The sequence below is a fragment of the Sturnira hondurensis genome, unplaced genomic scaffold (assembly GCF_014824575.4).
Source record: "Sturnira hondurensis isolate 20B ecotype Veracruz unplaced genomic scaffold, ASM1482457v3 Scaffold0000880, whole genome shotgun sequence".
Taxonomy (NCBI): domain Eukaryota; kingdom Metazoa; phylum Chordata; class Mammalia; order Chiroptera; family Phyllostomidae; genus Sturnira; species Sturnira hondurensis.
In genome coordinates, this window is record NW_028073511.1 from 20,119,477 (window position 1) to 20,139,615 (window position 20,139).

Below are 20,139 nucleotides of genomic sequence, written 5' to 3' on the forward strand. Positions count from 1 at the left end.
CCGTGGCAGTCCCATTTGCTCAAGGCATTTGTCAGGCAAGCTTGGGAAATTACTGAAATTTTGTTCCCATGTCGGAGGCACATTAAGCGCTTGAGCTGATACCCTGGTCATCTGAAACATTCTAGCTATCTGGTAAACTTCAGAGCTTCAGCAATTAGAGAATCTGATTCCAAGGAGAGAATCTAAATCAGAGGCTGAGTGAGATAGTAAAAACACAAGACTGAGCAAGCAGCAAGAGGAGGGTATATCAGGCAGCTCAGAGACACCGAAGTGCAACTTGTACTGCAGAGATAAGAACTCCCCTACAATGACTGACTTAAAAAGTAATTGAAACCTCGGCTGTGAATAAAGAGGAGAGGAAAACACCCAGGAGTCAGAGAATAGAAGCAAAAGTAGAAGGTAACACTGAATTCCTCCTAAGTCACACACTCCAAAGTGACCCTAGACATTTTCTGGAGTGTAAGGCAAATACTGCAATACAGTGATTATGAGGCCTTACAATGCCACCTTGTCAATAGAGATACAAAACTTCTATGTGTTTAGTGCTGGTCTTCCCAGTCTGTGTTCCCTTTATGATACTCTGAACCCCTGAAGTAAATTTGAGACCTGATTCTCTGCTTGCATATCCCTCTGAGACTAAACGGAAGCACTCTACAAAGCGTTACCACAACTGCACTCTCAGTAAGCAAATCACCACACCCTTGCTTTCCTTACTGCATTCTATGTGAATCAGCAGAAAGAAAACTGGCTTCTAAGTCTATCACAGAAGGATATATTTTGTTTGAGGATGAAGCTCTGAAATAGCTGTACAAAATTATACTTACTATAACTTCTTTATCCACATGGCCATGGTTTCCTGTGTAAACATATAGTCAGATTCTTTATAAAAGATGTTATGGTTTAGGTCTGAAACTACACGACAGTAATGCCTATAGCAGTTCACTTGAGTCTCCATTTTTGGCTTAAATTTTAAAATTTCAAGGGCATTTTAGGAATGTATATTTTGATTTAGAAATGTATTCTTTTCCCAAAATGATTAGACCCAGAAGTCATAAAACTGAGAACCCTACTTCATCTATCAACCTCAAAATGAATCTACAACTTAAGCCTTAGCAGACTATAAAGACAGTACCCCTGTCTTCAATGGTAAGTTTGCCCATTGGGCACATCGGCTGTGCAGGAATTGGACAAAGCAATGTCATTGTTGGCAGAAAAAAGGAGTCTCAAGTGTTAATTCATAGTAAAACTGAACATACTCGTATAGCACCAGTTAGATTTAGTCTTTACTTTCAGAATTAATAATGTTTCCCCTTAATAAAACCAGCAGTACAGAATGCCTTGTCTTCTGGCTGAGAAAATGCGTTTCCCCTGTGTGTGGATCAAAGACGGCCCTATTTACAAAGCAAGAGAATTTTATCCCCAAAAGAGTTCTAGTTCTAAATACTGTATCACCAGATTTTGCAGCAAATCTAATTCCAAACAGAAAGTTAAGCGAATAAGAAAAAAACATTCATTCCATTAAATACCATAGGTTCAAAGCCCTAAAATTTAAAGTTTTATCTTGTAGAAAACACTGATGCAATATTTGACAATATGAAAAGACACTGGCCTAAAACACAGGTCTCAGTCCGAAGAAATAATCAAACCATTGCTCTGATCCTCCCATTTTTAAATATTGTTAATAATCATCACACATAAACAACTAAGAAAAAAATACCTTATGTTTGCATAGTGCCTTCCTCCTGAGGTGTTCAAAACCTTTTGCAATTCTATACAAGGGGGCCATTAGAAGAACTATGCAGGCAGGCACCATCAGGACGTCTGCAGCTTCTCTGAGACTTATCAGTAAGGCTGTGATCACCACCCAAGTCTCGGAGCAAAAGCTCTCTGGGGCCAAAGCTCAGGCAAAGGAAGTCAAGGGGAAGGATGCAAGAAGGACTGGTGGCAGGTGGGCCTGGCCATAAATCACAGAGGCCCACAGAGGTGACGCTACTCCTGCGAGAGCCAGGAGCACACCAATTCTGAGCCAGAAGGAAATGAATATTCCTGTCTTCTATTTACTGCCCAGGAAGTTTTCAAAGGAAGGTTAGCTCTGGACAAGCAGTTAATTAGGGCTGAAAGTACCCCCTTCTACAGTGAAGGTAAAACAGATGGACAAATCAGATGGCATTCCAGGGTTCAGGGGTTCCTCCTTTCACAGGGACAATATTAAAACTGGGTGTTATTCTCTTCCCCCAGATTTAAAGTGGTAAACAGATTCACCTATTCTAACTAGTCCAGGCACAGTGCTATTTTCANAGGTTAGCTCTGGACAAGCAGTTAATTAGGGCTGAAAGTACCCCCTTCTACAGTGAAGGTAAAACAGATGGACAAATCAGATGGCATTCTAGGGTTCAGGGGTTCCTCCTTTCACAGGGACAATATTAAAACTGGGTGTTATTCTCTTCCCCCAGATTTAAAGTGGTAAACAGATTCACCTATTCTAACTAGTCCAGGCACAGTGCTATTTTCAAACACCAAAGTGTGAAAGATACAGTATTTTTTAAAGACTCCTAAATCTATATTCAGGAAATAAATAAAGGTAAATTGTCAATATTTTAACAAATTTAACTTTGTTGAAAAAAATTTAGATTTCAAGAAATTGGAAACCTGAGGAAAACCCAGATGTACAGGGGACACTTCTAACACCAGGAACAGAATGAGACTTTCCAGCGATAGCGGCTTCCATGCTCCGACTGACTTGTCCTCTCCTGATGTACTGGCAAAGCCGGGGTAGGGCCCAAATTCATTGCCAGATTCTGCCTATTTTGGACATTTAAGACTAAGGTGTATTTACAGCCAAAGGTAAATTATTCACAGGCAAATGAAAGTAGAAATCAGTACAGAATATTGGGCTTATATTTGTTCACTCATGGGCTCAATAAATATTTATAAGGGACTGGAGGTAGAGGAAAGAGGGAAGCTGATCAGTTTCCTCATGAAGTACAGGCTATTTAGCTTTGTGGTTCTTAGCCCTGACTGCTTGTTAGAATAATTTTGGTGAGCTTTTAAATATACTCTTTCCAGGCCTCCACTTAGGGAGAAAGGCTAAGGAATGAGTATTTTAAACATCTCCCCACCTTTTCTAATTTGCAGCCAGGCTGAGACCCACTGATTCACCCACCCAGGGTGGTGTGGGAAGCAAAGGCAATCAATTCCAATTTGATTTTTCTAATGAAGACACCAGGTTCTACCACGGGATCCACCAGACATTGTTCTTAAAGCATTTGGCCTTAGCACCTTTGCTTCACAGTATAAAAGGCCTCTGTTACAGATAACACCCCAGTTGTTTTTGTCCAAAATTTTGACATCCAGTTCAAACACCTCAAGTAAACTAAATAAAAAGTAAACTGTGAGAGATTCCAGGATCAAATATACATTCAGAGAGAAATGATGCATTTCAACTTCAGATGCAAAATGATCGTCTTCTAATAGACAAATGGTCAAGGTATTTATAAATTTACCATAAATAACCTGAACTTGTACACAAGAGTCGCCTATTATCTTGAATGAACATAATAATAAAAGGTTCATTTTGCTGTATCTGTGGTTAGAAGACAGTAACACAAGTTTTCTCTCTTTAAGTTGTATTGGTGAACTGCAATTTAATTCACCGGCTCTATTTGAATTCCAATACCACACAGGAATTCTTGAATATCAGTGAAAAAAATCATTTTACCATATCTAAGAGCACAATACTTGTTAAGCAGCCGGTTCAAGGTTACCCTGAAAAGATGCTACTTTATTAGCTTGTCTGACTGCTAGATAAAATAGAGGATACCCAGTTAAATCTTAATTTCAGGTGAACAGCAAATTATCTTTCAATGTACCTATGTCCCAAATAATGCATGGGACATAATTACACACAAAAAATCCTTATTATTACTTTTTAACAGTTCAGAGGTCTTTTATTTTCTTACACTGCTCATGCCGGGAATTCACAGGGAAAGGGCCCCAGCAGCTCAGGCTCCTTTCCATTGGTTCTCACACTGTGGGCTGCTCTGGGCAGCGCAGGCTGGAGCTCCAGCCGACTCAGGTACTGTTCTCTTTGGCTTCCTCCTGTTTCTGATCACTTCCTTCCCATGTTTTAGGAAGCTATCTCGGCTCTTAGAGTGCTTAGTATATTAAAAGGATGCCCACCACATGCTGGGTGACACTGTAGACCCTTCCGGTTCTGCCACACGAACATGGGAGGGGCATTCCTTCTTGGACACCACCCACTACCTTGACGTCCACAATATCACCTTGTAGGTTCGCACGCATGTGGCCAAAGGCGCAACTCTGTTTTCTAAAAGGCACAGAGCACATACCACAGGTGCCTCTCCTCTTTCTCTTTGAGTTTGTCATTTTGGCAAATTACTGGGAGATGGCAGATATGGCCAAAAGGAAAAAAAATTATTTTCTGTTTATCTGAAATTCAAATTTAACTGAGCATGCTACACACACACACAAACACACACACACACATACATACACACACCCACGCATATATATGGAAAGGGAAAAATCTGGCAACCTTATTAACTTGAAAAGGTTTTCTTGAAAATTAAGATTCATCTTTTAACTTCCAAACTGTTCAGCACAGAATCCAGCAATGCTGGGTAATCAGGCCATGTTTCATAAAACACTGGCTCAGGTTTTGAATTGATACAATGATGAGTTACAATCCATAGTCCCTAAGCCAACCAAAACCCTCTTCGTACCAGAGAATCCCTTTCCTTCCACTTCCTAAATGCTGTGGGGGTGTTTACAAGGCAGGCATCCTCCTAAATTCATGGGTTAGGCAACTGTTTTAAGCCTCAAATTCCTAAGGCCACATGCATTCCAGATTTCAGAATACTCTGAATTTTTGAGGGGTAACACAGTACACACAACATATTATATGAAGAAGTACCCTTTCCCCAAACACATTACTACTTCTATAGCTACTTAAAAATATTCACACCACATGTGACTATTAGCCAAAGTCAGATTTTGCAACCATCTAAACTGGGGTGCCAGCCTTACAAAAGGTTGTTTTCTTCTCCACCAAACGTTTCAGATTTTGGAATGGCGGAGGAAATAAACGTGTGTCGACAAACAGTGATTGTCGAGAACCCATTCCCTGCCTGCTGTAAGGAGGCACATCCCTGTATTTCTCTTTAGGACTTTTTCTCTTTGGCTTTGACATTTTAATTACATAATGAATGGGTGTTTAGTGTAGAAAGGTTGGAAAATCAAAACCCTAAGATTTATGTAATCAAACAACTACCAGAAAAAAAAATACCCTAATCTGGAATCCTGTTGATTTAATCCCCAAATCCTATGATATATTTCTACTTCCTCTAACCAGGGAGCTACCTTTGAAATGTAAGACAGAGGTACGGGAGGGGCTGGGTCCCTCTGAACACGGACTGTGACTTGGCCAACGCTGTGAACTCAAGAGGCATTAACACTTTGCTGAGGAATTCTGGGCCTGGCTCACTGTCATCCCCTGGCTCTGAAGGAAGGATGGGGAGGAAGTAACAGGTACTTTGGCAAGGAAATAATAGGGGATAAAATCTAACCATTTAAAATATGGTGATATACGCTTACTGTAGAACAATTCATCCAATAACTTAAAATTTCACTCAGGAACATGTTGTATGTCATAGAATGATGAAAAGTGTGCAGCTCAAGATGACTATAAAATACCATAACTTATCTGAGTGAGGACCATTAAAAATGCAGAAGATGAGGGAAGTGGAAGGAAGGGAGGCCGTTCCACACCAGGCCTTCTCCCAAACTAAGCTTTACAGCCCTGGTAGCTTCCCCACTCTCCGCCACCCAGCCCAGGAAACCGAAGCCGTCTACTGGGCAGAAGTGAACAATCCTCTCTCCTTTCACTCACCCCAGGACACGGTGGCCTCTCTGCTTACTCCTTCATCAAGTAAACATCTCCTCTGGGGAGATTTTTGAATCAGATACTTATATCAGTTCGGGGGTTATCCATACGCATAGAGACTCTATTGGTGATGGGACAGCTGTCTGAGAACACACAGGCCAGGCCTGGGCTCAGGGTGACATGGAAACAGCTTACTGGTGTCCGTGGCAGTGAAGGGTCCGTCCAGGGAGCCACTGCGACAATGTTCAATAAATACATAATACATTGTCTATAGTTTATGTTGTATATATAACTATGCCTATAGTTTATATTTTATGTGCTAACATAGAATAAATAATAATCATCTCTAATATATATTAACTTACGCTAAATATATCAAATTGAATGATAGTTCCCAACTCAGTTAAAGGAAACAACACTAAAGACTGGTCTTCAGAGCCAAGGAACGACGTCAATGATTTCACACCAGGATTTGAACTCTGAGGTGTTACCAAACCTTCTTCCTATGGAGGCCCTGCCTCCAAACAAACTAGAGCTGGGCCTACAGGATGTGCTATCGGCATCTGAATCAGAACTTGCCCAACAGGGATATCTTTTCAGGTGTTGGTTTTCTCATTCCCCAGTTTATATCTGACAGCAGCAACAGGTGTTTGGAAAAGGAAACGAGAGTCCCAAAGAGCAAAGGCTACTTCCTCCTTCTGTCTTACGCTCTGGCTCTACTGGCAGCGTGTTACGAGCTCACTGGCATGTGCAGTTGAGCAGACCGGCCCAGCTGTCCAGACACTTGGCTGCTTAGCGGTTGGGCAGGTGTTTGGCTCAGTGTTTGTGGTAAGGCCCAGCCTAGACTTGTTGTTAGCAGGAGATCCGCGCTCAGTTCTCAAAGAATACCGGGTGGTATGCTGGCACCCACGGCAAGCTCAGAAAACAGTGGATAATGCTACCTCCCTCTATTTCACAGGCTACAGAAGGATATAAATATCTAACACGCCTAGAGAAAATGTAAATTATCATATATGATTCATAAAAGGACTAAAAGAACAATAGGGAAAACATAATGTGAACTAGAAAGGTTTGGAAGGACTTTTCGGAAAAACGAATGCTGACCCTGAGGCCTGAACGGTAGAAAACAATGGGCTGGGACTACGAGGAAGGGCATTCCAGGCAGAGCAAACCGACCCACAAGGGGGCCTTCAGTGGCGGAGGGGCGGGAGAACAGATCTTTGAACAAATGGATAGAACAGAATACCACCATGAGAGAGGTGTGAGGAAGGGGGAGTATGTAAAATATAGAAGCATCATATTTATATAAAATACAGTTTTATGTAAATCTGGAACATGAGCCAGAGTGATGTGATCTGATTTACATCTTTTAAACAAAATCACGCTGGCTGCTGTGAGAAGAATGGCCTGAAAGGAAGCAGCTGGAAATGGGACCAAAGATGATACTATGAAGATCAGAAGAAAGTACTGTTGGTGGAAATGAGAGAAGCTGAAGTAACGGAGAAACGTTTTCACAGTCAACTGGCCGTGGAGTGATGAAGAAAGAAGTGTCGAGGATCTAGGGGGACACGGTGCCATCTCCCGGACTGGGAAACCTGGAGGAAGAGCAGGACTGGAAGGGGCAGGATGTGGAAGGCAAGGGGAAGGATAAGAGGGAGAGGGCAGTGATGGGGCGTTTGGTTGGCAATACCTGTGAACTATCTGAGCAGAGATGTCAGGTAGACCACAGGATATGAGTCAGAGTTCAGGAAGGGCGGTAGGCTAAAGACTAACATGAGACAGTCACCAGTATTGGGAAGCACGGCCATAAAAGAATGTGAGGGTACAAGAAGAAAGGGTTCAGAGCAGAGACAAACACTCTTAATAACTGGTTAGATAGAGATGGAGGAACAAGCAAAGAGGACTGAGGCAGAGAACTTAGAAAAACAGGTAAGAGAGAAAAAAGGAAAACCAGAGGAGTGTGGTATGTGGAGGCAAAGGGGTGCAGGGCGGGGGAGGTGCTGAGGGAAAGCTGTCCCCTGTCTCAAATGCTCCTCAGGAATCTAACCATGAGAGGACTGAGAAGCACCCACACGCTGGGAAACACCCGGGTCTCTAGCAGTTGTAACAGGAACAAATCCGACGTATGGGAGCCCAGCCAACTGGAATGAGGGGAACGGTTAAGTGGGAGCGGAGAAGGGGAACACACAGAGTGCTAAGAAAACTGAAAAGTTTAGCTATGATGAAGAGAAGTGAAATAAGGGAGCAGCTGGTAGAAAGTTTGTTTTTCAGTAATGACCTTTTAAAATAATAACGACGGCATCCTGACAGTAAAGATCCAGTAAAGAGGAAGAAGGTGGGGGAAGAGGGACAAAGAACTGAAGATGGCGAGATAGCGAATGGCGAGAGGCCCAGGGCATGTCCACAGGCCTTGGTCTTTGAGGGGAAAAGAGAAGCTTCCTTAGCTCTGAAAAGATAGGATGCTTCTAACTTCTCAGTGAAGTGGGCAGTGAGAGCATCTCAAAGCTGGTGGGAGGAACAGGGACCAAGGGTTTGAACAAAGCGAAGGTATAAAATCGCCATGCCATAAAATGGTAGAATGAGTTTATTTGAGAAACGCAGTCACACCACCAAGCAACGCTTGAGTCTCTATTTGAGTCCGGTTGTCAAGAATGTGCAGTAACATCATCTGGCCCAGTCAGTCTCCACTTCTCTCAACCTCCTTGGCATCTCTCACCCAAAGCCAGTTTCTGCCATTCTTCACATCACGTGATGACAGAAAATAATCCCATCATCCAAGACCAACTCATCCCCTCACAGCTGCATGAGCTGATCCTATACTTCAGGCCCCCGGTGTCTCCTCTTCTACGCATAGCCTCTCTCCAGCCACCAAAACAATCACAGAAAGGATGGAGATGCCCTTCTTGCTCGTTCCTGCCCATCTTCCTAGTATTCCACATTACTTTAGGTCTGGAGCACATAACACAACCCTCCCTGGGAAGTGGGATTCAGCGTTGACTTGACCTGCTTCACTTTTGTGTAGAATCTGATGCTAAGGACAGCCAAATAGAACTTGTCAGCCATGCCATGTGTGAGGTATACAAAGATAAATAATCACATAAATGGAGAAGGCAGAAAGGTTCCCTGGGGACATGGTACCCGTTCCTACGTCCCACAAGTTCTCTGGAATGACATAAACCATAAAATGCTAGTAATCCCAAAACAAAGACATCTGATGCCTCCCACGAAAGTTTCTTGCTGTCTCAGTACAGAACCTTTGAAAAGCCTAACCTTCCCATACTGCAGAACGAGACAATCCATGCTTTGACTTGGTTTTGAGCTGTTAAAGAAAAATATACCTATTACCCAAATGGGCTCTTTGTTAATTCAAAGTCTGGGGCTAGACAGAACATACATAAAATTTAATATGAAAAAGCTGTGCAGTTTAATCTTGACAAGCAGGAAGCCAAGATATTGATGTGTAGCTTTTAATCTGACTTCAATTTCTGACAATATCTTTTTGAGCTCATTTTCTGGCACCAAGATCAAATGCCCTTATTTATTGGTCTCAAACAAAGAAGGACCTATAAAAAGGAAGCCACATTCAGCAGAAATCCTTCCACATATTACCAGTAGAACTTACTCAAACTGAACGTTGTTTTTCTTTTTCTCTACTTAGTGGAGAACATGGAGAGCAAGAAAAATGTGTTAAAGTTCACTTTGCGTTTTCTTCCCCAAACTGGAATTTTAATTTTTGGTGAAGGTTTACTTCAGCTGTAACTAATTCAGAATGTGAGAAGAGAGTAATCAAAATACTTCCCAGAGAAAATAAACAAAAACAGACAAACAGAAAACACAACTACCACCTCAGATTTTAAAAACTACAAGTAATTTTTCATACTTTCCCTAGTAGATATCAGCTACCTTTCAGGTCACGGCCTCAAATGCATAAACAAGACATCTTCCAAGATGAGAGTCAACTGTGTTTCAGAGACAGAGTTTACTGGGCAGAGTGGGAGGATCTCGGGAAAACGGCAATGGGTTTTCCAAAGAGCGGTGCACTTGCATTGAAGACCGTGGCAAGACAAGGCAGGTGAGATGAACGTCTCTCACTCATCTTTTTTAACAAACAGAAAAAAATGAAAAGAAATGATGCAACCATATCCGCATATGCTTAAGCCATTTCTCCAGGGCCCCATTGGTAGAGAAGTCCGGTAAGCTAAAGTTAATTCTTTCCAAAAAAACACAGTAGAATTAGAAGAGCAGAAAGGCTGATGAAAAACAGTTGACTCATCTCAAGTAGAAAAAGCTGCCACGAATATCAGCTTGGAATTACACAGGCTGTACTCTCTCAGCGTCAACTACTCAGTACCTGACAGTTCTTAGTTGGTGACGACTTACCTCCTCTTGAGATTTTCCTCTAGTGCCACCATCTCCAGGGGCAGGACACCGAAATCCAAAACCATGGCAGTTCATACAACATTTAGATCCAACGAAATGGGACCACCCTTTTGCCCATAACAATTGCGTTCAAACAGAATTTTCTTTTACCTTGGTCTTTTCACCAACAATGTTCTTTTCCAGTTCTGCTATCTTCCGGTTTAGATGGTCCAAAATCTCCTTCTCTTTCATCAGTTCGGTTGTTTCAGATTTCTGCTCTCCATCCAGAAGAGCACATTCCATATCCAACTGAGGACATAAAACAAAGCCCAGAGGTGTTTCGCGTTCAGGTCAGTTCTTCGCTACTTACTTTACAGGTCCATTTTTAACAGCTACAGATTTCAGAAAGTAACTACTGAATCAGCCAGACTGTGGGGCCTACAGAGCATTTCAGAGAGCCAGTGTGAGGCTCAGGAGTCCTACAGAAAAGAAAGCTGGAGAGTCTAGAATATAAGAGAACTAGTTATTTAATTTTTCTATGATGATTCCCTTTCTGCTTATTTCTCAAGAATATTTTGCCTATTTGCTTAGACTGAGGCTCAAGCATGAACCATCTGGGGAACCACCACGTCTTTCTTTGTTTGTCCCTAGAGCATGGGAAGTAAAAATTACACTCAGCCCAGCATGCAAGCACTGCATTCCTTAGCGACGCCAGCAGGAGGGGCTTGCAGGGTTTCTGCACAAGCTGACAGATGAGCAGCCCCCTGTCACATATGGTGCTGTCTGCATCATCTGTGAGTACAGACATGCAGATCCTGCCCGGGCAGAATTATTTGCTTTTTGTCATTCCATGGAGGTAATGTAAAAGTTGCCCCTCCCTTCAGTTATGGTGATTAATTCGGTGCCCAGAATTATAGTCTGTCTGTGTCTGTCTCCTCCCTGGTTTGCAAACCTCCAGAAAGCTAGGTCTATGTTCAATTCATATGTAAATCCATTATAGTACCAACATGACATCCAATTCATAGTAAGCAGGCTCAGAAAATATTTGTTGGATTTCTACCTGGACACCTAAATTCACGTTACCTCAGCTCAGATTTCTTAGCAAGTCAGAAAGCATATACGGCAAGTCCTTGCTTAACATCACCAATAGGTTCTTAGAATTGTGGTGAAATGATGTTTAATGAAACCCAGTTTACCACAGGCTAGTTGATATAAGCAAAAGTTCCTACGGTATCTCATTAACATTAGAATGAAATGAAGTTGAACAAAATGTTATTTGACAACCTGCTGTACTAGTTACAACAAAGTCAGTTTATACATAAAGTACATGAGAATGGCTGAATATGTCTCTCTCTTCTTATTAAAAAAAGGAAAATGAGAGGTAAAAAGAAGGCAGTTTATCCTACATATGTACCCACTGAACAAACAATGTATTCTGTTTCCAGTGCCTAGGCCCTAATGGGCAGCAATATTTTTAAGCTAAAAAACAAAACAAAACAGGGAGATGGTAAAAAGTGAACTTGTGGTTTATACCTCTCGGGAAGATTCATCCATCTGGTCATTTATATCTTTGATTTTTTGTTCAAGTTCCTCGAGGTTGTTCAGGATTGCTATCCGGGCCTCTTCCATGGCAGCCAACTCCTGAATCCTCTGTTCCTCATTTACACCCTCTGGTGTCTGTAGTTAATCAAGGCAGAAAAGAGATACTCACTCTTCAATCCCGGAATTTCCCAATTTACAAACCAGCCCCAGGTCTAATGTTTCCATCTCCAGGCTTATTTGGATTCTAGAAGCATCCTTGACGGTTTAGTAGGGACACTGCGTTTCCCTACAGAAACACTCAGCTCATAGTATACAACTTAAATTTATGAATTCACATCTTTTTCAAGCTGAAATGACTAAGACCTTATATGGATGAGGAAACTGTGGTCCACAGAGATTGCAGTGACTTCTCTAAGGGTACACACACAGCCGGGCACAGCAGAGATGCAGAATCCAGACGAGACTGGGACATAGTCCTCAGGTATCTCTTGGGCATGCCTGGCCTTTCACTGCAAACTCCACATCCCTCCCATCTCCAGGTCAGTACACCTGCAACAGTCTCCAGAATCTCCACCACACTATCGCGCTAAGGTTATCCGCATATGGGCTTTCACGATTATTGACTTTCTTTCCAACACAAGGTGGGGAAAGGCAAGAACACATCACACCTGGCCCAGGCTCACGGAAATGTTCCACAAAGTTAATAATCAGGACAAAACAGGCTTAATTCCTTCTGTGACCCCCTCTCCAAATGATTTAAAACTAGACTCAATATTAAGTCAATTCACGTTTCACTTTTTGTGTTAGCACACTACTTATAACCTATAGGACTTTCTTCCTACATGATGTTTAAGGCATTAACTAGGCCAGTGGCCTTTAGTGACATGACACAGGACATTGGCCATCATTCATAAAATGATTTCATGAAAAATTGAGTTCCTTAGTGAGAAATGAGAAAGTCAAGAAAGAAATTAAGTGAAAGAGGGCATATTTTTACTTCTGGACAGTTATGACAGATGCCCAGGGTAAAAAAGGAATACTGATCACACACACAGCCAAAATACAAAAGCTTGTTATTTTAAGAAGAGAATATGGTGAATTGCAAATAGCCTCTTCTTTCAAGAATTTCAGGTTAATTATCTTGTACATCACCAGGTAGACACCAGTCTTTCTGTATGTCAAGGAATGCTGGTACTTTCAAGTTGTATTCCTCTTTAAAAAAAAAAAACAAAAAACTTTTTTTTTTGTATCAGTAAAGTCAATGGTTCCACAATTTCATAATTAGAAATTAAAAGCAGCAGCTCAGATAAGTAAATTATTGAAGATAATTCACTAATCATTAAAAGAAATATTCAAATGAATCAGAGAAACCATTCAAATGTATTGTACCTCACTAAGTTCACTTACTTTAACAATCCTGAAAATAGCTTTAAGAAGACAGGCATCGTGTTGCATTCTTTATTCTTTACCTACTGAAGGAGACTACATGACTCAGAAGTCACAAGTATCTCAGGTTGATTAGAACAAGGGTATGTAGACCTTGCAAACTTGGACATTTGGCTTCATACTTGCCACCTAAAATCTGTACCTTATTGACTAATAAAACATCCGTGACCTTTTGATCACAATGAAGCTCATTGTCCTAATACTAAGGTGCCTGCTTTGGGGCCCGAGGAATGCCTGTGACAGTGACTGACATTCCGAAATCACCGACGAGTAATCCTAGCAGGAAAGCCTCAAGAAGGCCAGTATCCTGTTGGGTCAATGATTCATATTAGATTTCAACTTCCAACATGTTTTAAAAATATCTCTCCCACAGGTGGAAGGCATGTGGTAAGAGCAAACAAAAACTGAACAACCTGAAAAGCTATAAAAATAGGTAATAGCAGTGATTAAAAATATCTATATAACTCAAAGTTTCAAGAAAATTTATCACAATAGGTATACTTCATAAAAAACTTGAGAGGTTGTTTATAGGAATAAATGTCATCTAGGAAATGACTGGTTTTTAGTGTTATTTATAAAAAACAATGTCTCCAAAACAGTATTCTAAAAGTCTGGTTTGTAATACGATGCGGTGAGGATATTGGTATCTCATTTATATCCAAATTAAGAAAATCAATAGAGAGCCATGGTGTGGTGTCCACTGAGTATCTTCAGTTTTACGGTGAAAGAGAAAGCTTTCAATTTAATCCCTCTGGGATTTTAAAAAATTGTACTGGATAGGATTCCACTGAGAGTGACATGTTTTAATAAGCTATTACACATGGCTATGCACCCCAAATATGCCATTTGGAGGTAACTTGATACACACAGAGAAAGGGGAGAGAGAGGAGGAATGGGCACTCTGCATCAGCCCCCTTTTTTGTAGACCTCTTCTTAGAAACCTCTGCAGCCAGCAGAGGCTTCAAGTGTGAGGGCCGTCCACTGTCAGAACAATGATTGCTCAGAAGAATGAAAAATTCTCGTAACAAAGAAAAAAATTTTTAGTAACTAGATGAGGTGATGAACATTTATAAAATGTACTGTGGTCATCCTTTTGCAACATATATAAGTGAGGTCATTTGCTGCACACCTTAAACTTAAGTGGTGTGGTGCGTTAATTATATCTCAATAAAAGTGCAAAAGAAATGGAGAAGAGTGAGCTACTCCTAACTTTCACCTCAGGTGGTGGTAGCTATGTTGACAAAAGCAAATGAAAGGTAGCATATTTGGAAGGTCATCTGTATCTTGAAGTATTCCGTAAAGCAAGTTCCAGAATGGTAGATCTATAGTCTCCTAAATATCATTAAAATCTTTGTTTGATCAAAATCAGATTAGAATGTTTTTCACATTCCTCTCTTCACTGAACCTTAGCCTGATGACTAATAACTGCTGTACTTTGTTAATAATTCAGTGAGCAGATTACTCAAAGAGGAAGGGCATCTAAAACTAATGGCCAGGGCTTTTTAAAAAGATTCTTCTACCTCCTGGCTTGAGGTAATATATGTCTGTCTTCAAAGAGTAATAAGCAAGCCCAGGATGGGTGGTTCAGGTGGTTGGGGCATTGTCTCATACACTATGGGGTTGTGGGTTCAATTCCCAAAAGGCAACATTAGCGTGTGTTAATAGGAAAATACATCCCCTGGCTCCCACGACTGTCTCACTTGCACTCTGTTAAACGGCTGTGTGGCAAGCAGAGGGGCTCCTGATGTTTCCTGTCTCTCAAGGAGGCAGTCTTCCTTCTCTTGCATAGGGATGCTGCACCAAGCTGCAGAGGCCTGCTACTCTACAAAAGCCTATTTGAGCAGTGAAAAACATCTGTCATGATCTGCTCATTTCCATACCAGCAGCTTTCTTGTCATAGCCCTCTTCAGGAGGAAACCTGTCTTCAAAAAGACAGTCCTTGGAGAGAGCACACAGCTTACCACCATGACAAAACTAGCAGCTGTCCATGAAGGAAGAAATGTGAAAGGATTTAAGATAAAAAGGGGGCAAAGGATTTCTGAGAAACCCAACATCTGATTGTCAAATGCTGGCTCATTTACTCTGCCTGAATACCGACAACTCGATTTTCCTCCCAGACCCTAGTTTCTAACACTTGCATCGTTTTGGCAGTAGAGACAGCTGTTCTCTGCAGAGTTCCCCTGCACTGAGATAACTCCACTGAGTAAGGCAAATGTGGTCATTAGAAGAAAGAAGGGATGAACAGTCCAGAGTGTCAATGGTCTTGGTGTATGCAACTGGAGAACTCAAGGTGGGTAAGGACTTCTGACCAGGAACATTCAAACTTTTTTAACGAGAAAAATCATGTTGCAGCCAATCAAACAAAAATAAAAACAAACACATGAACTTTCCTGAACAGTACTCCATGTGATAAATTACTTTCGGAATTCAGCGTGCCTTTCTCTTAAACAATCAGTGTGTATTCTTCTCTTATAACAAAAATACAACTGATGTATCTGTTTATTTTTGGTTCTTGGGCCATGACCACCAAGAATCTCAGAGTTGCACTTAATGGTCAGAGTTACTTAAATACATTAATTAATTAGTCTTATTTATCTTTAAATAAATAAGTTCTTGTGATTATGGTATTGGCTTTTCCAGGATCTGCTTTTCCTTGTTATTTACTATTTTGGTGTTCTAATTTTATTGCAATAAAATATTTATCTTTTAATATCTTTTATTATAAGCATTCTTAAATCTTTTCTCAAAAACAGGTAAGGAAAAATTTTTTTTTAATCTTACAGGGAAAAAAATTTTAACCTGTGTGGAAAAAAAAACACCGAAAGATTTTCTTTGAACTCCATTTTAAAAATCCTTAAACTTGGGAGATATTTTTAAGTCAGCAACAACCAGAAGACTAAATAATAATTATGATAACATACTAAACTTTTTTACTTCAAAAAATGTCACAAAGAAAGTCAAAAGTCAAAGTTACTACTCATAACAGAAGACTAATTTCACTACCATAAGTAGTTATAACTCAATAAAAACAAGACATTTTCAAAAAATGGATGAAGACCATGAATAATTGTGTCAAAATACAAATTAACAACTAAAATATGAAAAGATGCCTACTTTCATGTGTATTAAAACAAGCTAATTAAAACCCCTATTAACTAAGCAAATTGAAAGTTTTCGAAACTTCACAGCCTTAGCAAGTGTATGAAGAATAAGATGTTCTCATGAAATAAACTTTAGTGAAAGTGTAACTCTTTTGACAGTATAATTTAGAAGTATTCATTCAAATAAATAATATACACTCTATAATAATAATTCCACTCTTAGTGAGTTATTCTACAGATAATATTTGCATATATCCTAGAATACTTACTGTGTGTAGATTTTATTAACCAAAAACTGGGAACAACTTAAATAGTTATTTCAAAACAGAACACTAGTTGGCCATTGAAATGACTGAGGTAAAGCTGTGTATACTAATGTGCAAAGATGCTCAGGACATTTAGGGAAGGAAAGAATGAAGACCATTATGCGTGTGTCCATGCCTATGATTTGGCTGTATATCACAGAAATATTAGGAAAGCATGTAAAATACTTTAACTGTGTTTATCTCTTAGGAGACAACTAAGAAAGGACAAAATGAAGAGAAAACTTTCTTTCTATTTTCTCAAACTGCTACATTTTTTTGCAGTGCAAATTTATTACTTTATAGTAAACACTACACCTTGCTGATTACCTCTTCAATGGAAGCTTCACTGAAACCATTTTGGAAAGCAAGCATCATAAAGTGTCTACAGTCTCTAGGCCAATGCTGATGCATTATCCTAGGCCCTCAATCCCAGTCTTTGTGCTCTGCCTCCTTTACCTTTGGTAGGATACTTAAGTAAGTGGATTCGTTGGAAGCTTTCAGAAAAGCAGAGGGGGGCAGTGGGGGAGTCCCGGTGAGGTCCCTGAGCAGCTCCTCGTTCACGGCGCTCCTGGGGGAAAGGAAGCTGGCACTGCTCTGACTGAGGCTCCCGAAGGCTGCCAAGTCTACGTCATGGCCAGAGCCTTTCTGGTGGCACCTGTATCTGACATCGGGGCTCACCAGGGCTTCTTCAAACACAGACTCCTCATCGGAGAGCTGCAGCTTCTCAAGCTCCTTGTTGATTTTCTGTACGTCCGCCACGGTGGTGCCAGTGGACAAGCAACTGTCAGGCTTTGAGTATTCAGCACAAAGGCTGAGGATGGTCTCCAGACGCTGTCTCTCCTAGAACACAAGGGGAGGGGAGGTTGGTGAGAACAGAGACAACTCCAAATAGAAAGACTGAAGAGGCCAGGACCACTGGTGATTTCATCCCACACATAACCCCACAGTGTCTAATGGATGCATTTAAGGATCCAGATGACACATGGGCTAATAATGTCTGATTTCCCCCCCAAACTCACTTCTGGGCTGCCCTCTTTATCTGTATATCCCAGTGCTGATCCTAGCACGGAGCAGCACTCAGTAAGACTTTTCTTGCTTTATCAATTCTCTAAACACTTGTAAGGTTTTTTTTTTTAATCTCCATTTTTTAAGCTCTTCACTCCTGCTTCTCTCCCTGTATCTATCTACCTTCAACCTAACTCTTCCATTACTGTGGATTTAACATTTGCCCTTAAAAACAATTCTCTAACTTCTCATAGCATTATCGTTCTCCTGTTAGACATACAAAAAGAAAAATGTGACTTGAAGAATTTTTTAATTTAAAAGGCATTAAGTAGGTCTTCATTTATTTTCTTGAAATGCTCCAAAATTTTCAAAACTTTTCAATGTCTTTTCACCATGTACAGGTATTTTCCACCAATTTCTCACATAATTCAAATGATAAGGTTTAAAGTGTTGCATACAAATGAAGAAAATTGTACATCATCACAGAAAGACATCAGTGTGTTTCCCATTCTGAGATTATCAAACCTTTGATTTATTTATCTGGAAAATAAGGTGCTAATTCATTTGTTTTAAAAATAATATATAGGCCAGTAACGTCTATAATGGTAGCACTAACTGCCACTCACCAAACTCCCCATGCAAAACAAACAGATAAATATGATTCCTGACTCTAAGTAAATTTACTGTATATTTGTGAACAACAGGATATAACTGATGAAATGCTTATCAGAAGCCTAGATAATACTGTTTGGGTTGGGGAATCTCAACATCTTTACCTTAATTCTAATGCCTAAGTGGAAAGAAGAAAATAAAATAACAAAAGCCATCTATTATGATTTCATCTACCACACTTATAAGAGAATTCAAAAGCCTTCTTAAAAAAAAAGCATTTTCCAAACTGGCTATCAGTAACAAAATAGAAAAATTTTAAACAGCCCTGGGCTTCTGTTTTCCATTTCTAATTGCAGCAAATCTGCAGAGATAAAATTCTGAAGGCAGTTCACTTTTGAATAGTCAAAGGAGTATCAAATGGAAAAGTCAAATAAGCATAGACCAACATAAGTTCCGGTTGCCATTAGATATACTCATTAAATGATGAGATAGAAGTCATTTAAATTGTACCCAACTTTCATCTGTCCTCTAAGGCACTCCTTCAACCGCGCCCCGACAAACACAACAGCTCCACAAAAGGACGGCTGGACCGGTTGCTATAAGCCCCCACCTCCCTCTCGCTGTCTGAACTCCTGGGCTCCAGCTGCAGCTCCGTCCTCATGGCCTCTTCCCACCGCAGGCACTCAGAGCCACGCGGCCTCATCCCAGGCACTGAGGCACCCTGTTCATCCAGGAGCCCTGGTGCTTATGTATCTCCACAGCTGCCACCAGTTGCCAAGCCCGACCCACCTCAGCTTTATGGGGAGGGACTGAAGGAAGGGGTGGACTCAGCATTCATGGTCTTATTTTAAACTTCTCCAACAATCCAGAAAAGTCCACACAGGAATGTGCACAAACAACCTGCAAGGGCACGTATGTGGAAGGGGACAGGAACGAGATGTTATATTTTACACCCTTTCTCAGCAGCATCAGCATTAAAGGCTGATCTCCAAAGACAAGTGTTCTTTCTACCCTGTAGGTAAATTAAGTTGAAGCATCTACACGCAGTCGTTAGAGGTCATGGTGTGTATACATTAGTCTGGACATTAATTCCATTTGGGATTTTCTCAAAGTTGTCAATCTCCATTTACCAGGGGTCCAAAGAAGTGTGGTCTTCAAAAGCATAAAACGTACTTCTGCCCAGCCTGTAACACACAGCAAAATTCCTCGCACATCTACTTCCCAAAATAGTTTCTTTTGCTGCCAATGCTATTGCTTAATTCCAGAGGGAATAAATGATCCCAGCCTTAAGATGAATTCTATTTCAGAGAGTGAAACGCAGCATTCAAAGGCTTGTGCACAGGAAGTTTGGTATCCTGGTATGTGCTTCTCTCTATTCTTATCACCCCATTCACAAGCCAAACTGTCCAGGGTTGAATCTCTCTCTCTTTCACACACACACACACACACACACACAGAGCCCTGCTGCCCACGAGTCTGTAAGAAATCCAGGCCATGCTGAGACACACAAGCCCCATGAAAGCAGCAGCAAAGAAAAATGGTGAAAAGTGCATCAGGAAAAAGTCTTCAAGACATTTCAGAAAGCACTATAAGAAGCCTTTTAAGGAAAACCCTGAGCAGAATTTACCCTCAGACAATAATTCTCCCTTAGGCCTTCTTCACTGCAGAAGTTCCCATTCATCTCACCAATATTCTCAGCTCTGCATGACCTAAAACCAGAGCAACCACGCCAGACCAGGAAACTGGGAAACAAACAGGACACTAGTGATAATTATGCTGGAACATCAAGTGCAACTGGGATTGAAAAACTTTGGCGTTTCACCTGGCAATGTGCTGAGCTGGGAGGCTACCCTCCTGGAGATCTGTA

General features: G+C 40.8%; 1 protein-coding gene across 11 annotated transcripts in view; it reads right to left on the minus strand.

Annotated features, from left to right (window-relative positions):
* PHLDB2 (pleckstrin homology like domain family B member 2) overlaps positions 1–20,139 on the minus strand; it is a 241,536-nt gene that overhangs the window by 54,893 nt on the left and 166,504 nt on the right. For 10 of the 11 annotated variants that reach the window (XM_037055380.1, XM_037055407.1, XM_037055361.1 and 7 more), the window contains 3 exons: positions 17,112–17,495; positions 11,795–11,938; positions 10,433–10,570 (listed from right to left, as the gene is read on the minus strand). In XM_037055380.1, the coding sequence (XP_036911275.1) occupies positions 10,433–10,570; positions 11,795–11,938; positions 17,112–17,495 (666 nt within the window). The remainder of the gene's footprint in view (positions 1–10,432; positions 10,571–11,794; positions 11,939–17,111; positions 17,496–20,139) is intronic. The other variant, XM_037055424.1, reaches the window with a different exon arrangement.